Genomic DNA, 9845 nt, shown 5'->3' on the forward strand with positions numbered 1-9845 from the left:
CATTCATTCAGCATGTATTTTAATGTTATTAGAGTGCCAAAGGAGCTCCTTTCACAATCCATTTCAAGATGCATGTGCATAACAGAAGGATAACGGTATCTGACAGTTATAAATAGACTCCTGCACGCTGTCTAATTTGCACAGATATATTTATTGGTGCAACTTTTCAGTGTTAGCCAGAATCCATCTCTAAAAAGGAGTGAAGAAACTCCACATACCCCAGGCAGGTAAGGAACACCAGAAGAGAAAAAGATGATTTTTTTCATACTGTATAAAACATGACAGTCAACAAAAACACAGAGAGAAATAATGATATTGCCACAAAATATTAACATAATGTGGGTTAACTCCTAGGAATGAAATACTTTCAGCATTTTGTATTCACAATATGGGCCAAGGCTTGCAAGTTTCTGAAAATCAACATGCGCAAAAACATCACATTATTGCTGGTCTTTTCCCCCAATAATATTTCTGACTGCAATAACACAACTGTGAGTACAATATCCTGCATGCCATACCTGTACATGTGTAAATTCAGCATGCCATAGCTATACTTATCTACATTATGTCATACATATTTATATGTAAATTCATCAAAGTTCATGAAATTCATGAAAGCACTTTTTGTATTTCTTGTCCTGCTTCTTTAATGTAAATTTCCACAGCGAGGGATCCTTAAAGTGGATTTTATCTTATCCTAAAATACTTTTAGGATTGTTAATATTTTTTCAATGCAGAGCACTTTTTTTTGCATTTTTGTAAAGACATTATTAGCATTTCTCACTATACAGACAATGAGTAGTGTTAAGTGTATCAACCAGTGTGATCTTCTCAGACCAGGCATCACTTAAAGATGTGCAGAATAAGAAAATATAGGCTTTTTTCCCCCCCTCACTTCCCTGGACTACATTTCCCATGATGTCTGGGGGCGTCTGCAAGGCGGATACGCTGCAACACGCTTTGATTCCTCACTCGGTGTTTTTCTGTGAACTGTGGCGAACAACTTCCAATTTGAGCTGCACAGAAGAAGCTGCTGCTTCTGATCGGTAGGCAGAAAGTATTTTTAACCAGCGAGCTGCAGAGAAAACGGACTGTGCACAACGAGATGATTATAGCGCAAACGGACTGCGGCTTATTTTTATTCCGTTAACTTTGTCGCAACTCCCACCGAGGCGCAAAACAACAACGACTGTCTGCATGCATCGGATCGACGTATGTAGAAGTTGTTGTCCACTCTTTGCTCTGCGATTACTTCACGGTGGCTGCCATGAATACATTAAAAGTGACCGTTTGTGGTTCGCGTTAATTAGTGAATAAAATGAGAAAGTTCAACATCTTGTCTGAAGTAAAGATCGATGGTAGTGGAGGATGTATTGACGTACTTCACTCAAGTAGGAGTCTAAAAAGTACACTGTAGAAGTACTCTGTTAGAAGTAAGAGCAAGACACTGAAAATGTTACTTCAGTATTCTCGCAAAAAAAAACGTAATAAAAGTAAAAACTGAAAGCATTTATTGCATAAAAATGTCCCCTGTCACTGTATAATATTGAATGGATAATATATTACATTATTATGAATTATTTTTAGCCTTGCATTTATGTAAAAGCAGGATTTTACTGATCTAGCTCATTAAATAGATCATCGCTATTCTGTCTAGGACTGCAAGCAATCTGCTGATTATCTCCATAATTAGTGATTGTTTATCTGTGTAAAGTCTGAAAATAGCAAGAAAATAGTTTGTCTGTATAAACTCTGAAATGTCCTCATAATGATTATGAAAATAGCAGCCGATTCTCTTACAACTGACTAACCTAACTGATTAATCAATCTCCTTGATAACTGTTAGGTAGTTCAATTTAAAACAAAGTGGCTTATTTTAGAAGTTTGTTACACATTTTGTGTACAAAGGTCTTAATTTAAGAAGCAACTAGTTTCTAAACTTTATACATGAAGTTAGTGGAGTAAAAAGTGTCATAGTTCCTTTTGAATTGTTGTGGACTAGAAGTACAAAAGGTTTAAAAAGTACCACCAAATGTACTTAGTGACATTCCACCATGGAAGATCATCACTTTATATCGTTGGTGCTTCGTAATGTTCTGCCTAGTACACACATGTTCAAGTTTATTAGCTGAAGACATAACTGTAGTCCACATAGTGCAACATGCCACACACACACACACACACACACACACACACACACACACACACACACACACACGGGTTTTGGAGATAGTGAGACATTCTCAAACAGCTGTTCTGACTCAGCACTTCTGTGTTTGTTTTTCTCCATGTCAGGATAGATAGGAAATCGGCTGAAATGGCAGATATGAACTCACCCTTATCGTAGCACAAACAAAGAAATGCCTCAGTCGGAGCGTTTTCTGTTCGTCATCGTTGTTTGGTGAGAAACAACAACAAAACAACAAACACTTTTTTCTGTAAAGTTATTGTGATTCAAGCTGAAACGATTCCAAACAAGTCCCTTAATTGATTAGTTGAGGGACGTAAAACTAATTGACAGTTTTGATACTGGATTGTTGGTCAGTATTAGTCACTGTCACATCTCATTGCTATTTGCACTAATTCTGTTTACATATTTATATCGTTTGATTATTTTATTTTATTTGTATATAGTGTGTATTTTTCTATTTTTTTATCTGTAGCTGGGAGTCACCAATCGAAATTTTGCTGCGTGAAAACACAATGACAGTAAAGATTCTTGATTCTTGAGACATGCAAGGGACAGGAGAAAAAAAAACAAAAAGACGAAAGACATTAAAAAATAAGCAAGAAACAAGCAAGTATTAGTGTTGGATGTAGCAGGTTTTTGTTAAAAGCACATAAAACTAAAAAGAAATTAAGATAAAGCTGTATAACCAGCCTTCTTTCTAGTTCCAGCCATGAATATTTGTCGACATTTTTGGACTGGTTGATCAGAACCTACAGTACAAACATCACCATTTCATTGGCTGCAACAGTTAATATTATTTGTTGCAGCCTAATGGGATACAAAATCATGGATTGCCACGGGTTAAGTTCTTGCATCTGTCCTTGCACTTTTTAATTAAAAGCAAAGTGGAATAGGTTTAATTTACAGTAAATCATGATCTGACTTTCATGCTTAATTTTTCTACTTGAGTCCAGCCGCCTGAGCGGATCTCCAAGGAACTAACAGTTAGTTCTCTGTTAATTAATGGTGGGCTTATGTTATCACTCCTGTTGTTGGGGGAAATCTATACTAAGGGTGGTTGAACACAGAATTAGTCAATTAGATTGCTAATTAATAGCCGGCATTTTTATTATCGACCTCTGCTGCCGGGGCAGAACATGAGGGTCAATTGAAGTTAGGACTAGTCAGCAAACAGGGAAGTTGGAGAGGACTGAACTCCTCTCGCTCTGCTGTGCATTCTAATCAAATCTGTTCTGATTAGCTAAAGCCACATTAACTAACATCAACCAGTTAATTAGCCATAAGAGTTTCTTCTGTGTCCTTGCTGGGAAATACAGCGAGTTCAATATGGATCTTTGTCTTTGCAGTTTTTGTCTGATGTGTTGTCAAACTGGAATAGAATGATTCAGGCTACTTGCAGTTGGTTAGCCAGGCTTGATAAAGCACAACGTTTAGTATTCTTTCCTTTCCTTCCTGGTATTGGCAGAGGTTTAAGGCCAAAATCCCCTTTTCTGCTTCTCTACTCCTTACATACCAATGAGTCTTCTTTTCAATTGAACTCATATGTTAGAATTACTGCTGGGAACATCCACTTTATCTTTTTATGGGTAATTGGCAGCAGATTTGTTTTGTTAAATCTCCAACACATCTTTAAAGTTTACATCCTGACAGCGTAATGCCTTTAAGTGCTGTGAAATCACTTTGTTCAGCAATGCAGAGCATGTAAGACAATGCTAGAAATGTAATGGAGGCTTTGAGCTGACAGGGAAGCAAGAAAGACTGAGAGCACATCTCAGGCCCTGATCTGGGTGGAGCGTCTGTGATGGTTGAGGCAATGTGTACTGACTGTTCACATTAGGTATGCAGATATTAGATGAATGTGGCTCGCTAGATAGTTGTAACTTTTGAACACTTCTCTAAAGTCCACATGAAAAATGCAAATATTTTGTCGAAATCTCAACACTGACTTTTCATTCTGTTTCTAATGACAGGTTTGGCAAACAGATGTGACTAGAGGGCCCGAATACAACAAAACACTTTCCCTGCAAAACATTTTGATGATCTGTGCAATATCAACTCTCGGATTTGCCAACTGAACATAACAAGCCATGTACCAAGTAGTACCGGGAGGAGCAGGGGGCACAATTACAGATGTTATCCCCAAGCAGAAACACAGCAAGGACACTCGACCCTTAGTCGGAGCTGGAGTAATCGGCCTGGTGCTGGTGATTGCAGCTGTGACTGCGTGGTGTTATTACATCGCCTCTCTACGCAAAGCTGAGCTGCTTAAGACACAGCTGCTGGATCTGAATAAAGATGGCTACATTATCCGCAACCAGGGAGGATCCATTGTTTTCAGAATGGACTTCAGGTTGGTGTTTTTACATTGTTGTTGAAATTGCATTCTTGTGTTTGGATAAAAATTTCAGATGCATCACAAATAATTTAAAATGTAAAGGTACAAGTGTTTGTTGAACCTTGGTACCGTTTAATAGAAATGTAAGGCTTGTGTCAAGGGAAAATGTATGGAAATGTTACTATTTTTACATCTTGGCAGGTCGGGGACCCTTGATTTGGATTCCTGCTCGAAAGAAGGTGAGATTTTAAGCTGTGGACGCACCACTGATAGAAAATTAAACTTCTTCATTGAGACAGTGCGACCTAAGGACACCGTTCAATGCTACCGTGTGCGATGGGAGGAACTGGTTCCTGACATTCCTGTTGAGCATGCCATGACATACAAGTTTGCTCACTGGTATGGCGGTGCAGTGTCAGCAATTCAGCACTGGCCTATTTCTATTTCCGGCCAACAGGCTCCCAAACCATTTGTTACTAGTGACATCTACTCAAACCGAAATGAATTTGGTGGAATTTTGGAGAGTTACTGGCTTTCATCCAATGCTACTGCCATCAAAATTAATAATTCTGTTCCCTTCCACTTGGGTTGGAATGACACAGAGAAAACCATGTACTTCCAGGCACGATACAGTGATAGTCCCTTCAAACCAAACCCAGGAGAGGCTCCATGTGCAGAACTTAGCTACAGAGTTTGTGTGGGCTTGGATGTGACATCCATACACAAGTACATGGTTCGCAGATACTTCAACAAACCAAACAAAGTGCCTGCCAAAGTCATGTTCAAGCATCCTATTTGGTCGACTTGGGCTTTACATAAAACAGACATTGACCAAGAGAAGCTGTTGACTTATGCCTCCAACATCCGCAAACATAATTTCAACTGCAGTCATCTGGAGCTAGACGACCGCTACACCAGCCGCTACGGGGAATTTGAGTTTGACAGAATAAAATTTCCTAATGCTTCAGCCATGTTCCAAAAACTGAAATCAGACGGATTTCTGGTATCACTCTGGATTCACCCTTTTGTTAACTATGACTCAGAAAACTTCCACACTTGCGTAGATAGGGGTTTGTTTGTCCGAGAGCCAACAGGACGGCTGCCGGCCTTGGTGCGTTGGTGGAATGGCATTGGAGGCATTTTGGATTTCACAAACCCGGAAGCCCGTGATTGGTTTTCCTCCCAGCTACGTTCACTGCGCTCTAGGTATGGGGTGTCCTCCTTTAAATTTGACGCAGGGGAAACCAACTACTTACCATGGAAATTTAGTACTCGGACCCCCATTCGGGACCCAAGTTTTTTCACAAGACGTTACACGGAGATGGCTATTCCCTACAATGATCGAGCTGAGCTGCGCAGTGGTTACCAGTCCCAGAACATATCCTGCTTCTTCAGGCCAATCGACAGAGACTCTGTGTGGGGATATGAGTTGGGTCTCAAATCTCTTATTCCCACAGTGCTCACCATCAGCATCCTGGGCTACCAGTTTATTCTACCAGACATGATCGGAGGGAATGCCTATCTGAATCGCACTGATGGAAATCATGTATTACCTGATCGAGAGCTCTATATCCGCTGGTTGGAGCTGTCAGCCTTCATGCCCTCCATGCAGTTTTCTATTCCGCCGTGGGAATACGACAATGAGGTTGTTGAAATTGCTCGGAAATACACAGCCCTCCATGAAAGTATTGTGGCCCCAAGGGTTCTGGAGCTGGCTGGCGAGGTGCTGGACACTGGGGACCCGATCATACGTCCTCTGTGGTGGATTGCCACAGGTGATGAGACGGCATACAAAATCGACTCCCAGTTCCTGATTGGCGATGACCTCATGGTAGCCCCGGTTTTAGAGCCTGGAAAGCAAGAGCGCGACATCTACCTCCCTGCTGGCCGTTGGAGGAGCTACAAGGGGGAGAGGTTTGATATCAAGGAGCCACTGCATCTCACAGACTATCCTGTAGACCTGGATGAAATTGCCTACTTTGTTTGGGTGTAGCAAGAAGGAAATGACAGACTTGACAAGCCTATGCTCCAATTTCCTTGGGAGAAAAACATCACAAATTTGTCTTTAATGGTTGAGAGGGAAGATTTTATATCAAAAGATTCATTTTACAAATGCTTTTCTGCAACAAAATGTGTAGACTTTTGAGCTAAATTAAAATTTTAACACCACATTACTTCACAAATGTGGAACTGTGTTTCTCAAAAACGCTCAAAACCTCATTTTAATTTTTCATTTAATTTTTCAATTTCATTTAATCGGAAGAATGTAACATCTTCTTCAGCATTGTGCGCTTTGATAAAAATAGGTATGAGTCCGTTACAGTAAGACTGCATTGTAAACTACTGATCAGATCGGTAAAGCTAAGTGTATTAAAATCATAACAGTATGTTTTTAAGCTCATCATTTGAACGTCTTTTAGTCATTAGAGGAAGAATTTTCAAGTTATTTTATTTGCCATAAGCTACATAGTGCTGCTTTAAAAGCCGTACAAGTCGTGTATTTGACACATTTGTTTAAAAGGGAATATACAAACTGTGAATTGAATGAGGCATAATTGCCACTTTATGCCATAAATCTGTTGTATCTTTGAGTCTCGCAGCACTTTGAAATTCAGCTGAAGCCAAACAGACTGTATCGTGGGAGGACAACTGAGGGCATGTCACGCTTGTCATTCAGCAGATTGCAGTTCTACATAATAACTGGAGAAATCCTACTTTCCCGTGACACTAATGACTTTTCAGAAAGTTTTTCTGCTTCACATATCAGGATGACTGCTGGAGGTTTAATCATTACAAACTGCACATGCTCTCATTTGTGTAACACAGTGTCATGTAACTACTCTTCGCCCAAAAGAAGGTGCCTTTTATTAGTCTCTAAATATTTAATGCTCTTCCTCAGGTAACTGCTTTCTCAGGCTGTAGTGTGTTTGAAGTGTCTGGTAGCTTTTCTTATACGTTTTGCTGACACTGAATGTAGCATAACAGCAAATACAGCAATGTCTACTACAGTGACTACCACATCCAAAATAATCATATTTCTGTAGCATTTTTTGAAGTCATTTTTCATTCAGAAACACCATACAATCAGTGATAATTTTTACTTTATGACTATACTGTTATTATGAAGTTAGCATCACTTAGTTATCTGTTTAAATGGTACAGTGTTTTGTTAATGTGAATGTTTTAACTGCAGTGATGTCTCTAAGACCCATGTGTTAATAACAACTGCCATGTGTTGTGTGTGATGTTTTAAAATGCATTTGTTGTTGTTACTGATTATTATCAGTTTATTATATTCTTATCAGTTTTGGTGACATGAATCTGGGGTCAATGGGTTTTTACCCCAAATGCTGCAGAACATGATCTCCTGTGTTCGTCAGGCATGATATTTTCCTTTAATTTTTCACTACGTTTTCTTTTTTTTTTTTTCCACAGTTCTCGATCAAAGTATATCACACAAAATCATGTATCTTATTATCCAGAGATGAAACGGATATTGATCTTTTCATAGGGGTAGGGCAGCAAGCATCTTCCACCGACTGGCACCCTGCAAAGTATATCCAAGAAGCCAAGAATAATATTAGTAACGTGGCTCATCTTCATTTGTGTTACAAGTTTTAGAGGAGATTTATAAACATATATTTTTGACATAATGAAAATGATTCTAAATCCTTCCTAAAAATTAATAAATGCATAAATTATGTGTTTAATGATGTCCATGTTTGACCCTTGTGGTTCTCTTGGTAGCTCTTTTGATAACTAATGGGTTTTGAAGCTGCACCAACAGTGATTTTATGTCTTGTGAACACGGCTAAGAAAATGTCCACGTGCTTATTGTGCAATTTCCACATTTACAGCGTTTTTATGATTCCCACTCATGACCAGTATTGCAGCCTCTTGTTCCTTGACACGAGGCTCCCCTGTTGACCTCAGTGTGTTATGTTTGTGTCTTTTTGACACAGTTACATCACGACTACACTGCCTATTTAAAGCAGTCCTCACTTAGCATCTGGGGCAGGCCAATCTCTGCGGCTATTTCTGTCTCAGACGTCTTGCTTTATGACAAGGCTGAAAGACTGAGTCTCGGGCTGGAAGTTTTTCATTTTTTTTGTTTGCTTTTGGCTCTTATGACCCAGTGCGTGCAGTTTGTTGTTGTGAGTGATAATTGGCATCATTTGCATGTGACTAAAAGACTGCATTAATTTCAAAGTGCATGTTTGGATGTCACTTTGGGTGAATGTATTAAAAGACATCAAGCTTGACTTTTGTTTGCTTGTGAGCATTTTTGTGACGCTTAATTTGCATGGATCAAACAATAATCTTTGTCTGAAATTAAATGTTTGCCATCGTGACTAAAACTGCTAGACAAGTGGTGTTAAATCCTCCAAGAATGCTGTAAGAGTGACTATATGTCAGATTATACTTTTAACACACTAAAAAATAAACAACTAAATACAAATACAAGAATAAAAGATAAATGGACGGGAAATTTAGGTCAGTAAGCTGATCATGCAATCATTGAGCCAGTAACAACCTATAACCTTTTATGAGTCTGCAATATATGAAAACTAATGTGCCTATCAGTTCAGTATCGAAAGAGACACCCTTGAGGGACTTCTTCAGCTTTTTGATACCTGGCTCATGATGGGGCAATAATGACAAGGTGATGAAACAATTGTGCAGGTTATTTGGAGGCTGTGTTCAGATCAATAAATCATCTGCTGGTTCATAGTGTGAGGCCACAGAGCAAGTGATATAAAAGTGTATGACTAGACATCAAGAATAAGAAAGATAAACTTACTACAGTTGGAGATAGGAGTGAGAATGCTTGTTACAATTACAGCATTAAACATGGTTGCTCTTTCTGAGTTCAAACAGTCTGCCATCTCCATTCCTCACAGATATCGTCGATCTTTCATATGTTTGGGGAATTTATTCCATTTCACAACAGCGGGATATGCTTCAGAACTACTTCACTTTATTTGCCAATGTCTCATCTGTCTTCAAAATTGATCTGGACTTGCAGCCTGTGCGGGGAGGACATACATTCATTGATTAGCTGTCTGTGTGTTGTTGGGATCAATATTATTTGTCGGTGTGCTTTCTGCAATCATATTGTTTGGTTCTGCCCATCTTTTCATAGACTGAACAAATAATTTATGTAAGATCTTTAGGAGCTCTGGTGTATGATCTGGGAGATTTCTGGGAGACGAACTGAAAAAGAGAGAAAGATGATTTCTGTGTGCCAAAACAGCGGCTTGATGAATTACATTACAGTTCAGTGTATGAAAGCATATATTTTACTGTTTCCTCAGCAAT

The 9845-nt window shown here is 39.1% G+C and overlaps 1 protein-coding gene across 2 annotated transcripts; it reads left to right on the top strand.

Moving 5' to 3' along the window:
• The first annotated feature begins 931 nt into the window (after positions 1-931).
• On the top strand, positions 932-8788 carry myorg (myogenesis regulating glycosidase (putative)). 2 transcript variants are annotated; one of them, XM_022200579.2, is made up of 3 exons: positions 932-1046; positions 4162-4541; positions 4728-8788. In XM_022200579.2, exons 2-3 carry the CDS (start codon positions 4279-4281, stop codon positions 6517-6519), a joined length of 2055 nt encoding a protein of 684 aa, XP_022056271.1. In that variant the 5' UTR covers positions 932-1046; positions 4162-4278; the 3' UTR covers positions 6520-8788. The 2 variants fall into 2 exon arrangements, with proteins under 2 accessions (XP_022056271.1, XP_022056253.1); XM_022200561.2 differs by having other exon boundaries at positions 956-1212.
• Positions 8789-9845: the final 1057 nt, after the last annotated feature.

This window comes from Acanthochromis polyacanthus, chromosome 5 (genome assembly GCF_021347895.1).
Source record: "Acanthochromis polyacanthus isolate Apoly-LR-REF ecotype Palm Island chromosome 5, KAUST_Apoly_ChrSc, whole genome shotgun sequence".
NCBI lineage: Eukaryota > Metazoa > Chordata > Actinopteri > Pomacentridae > Acanthochromis > Acanthochromis polyacanthus.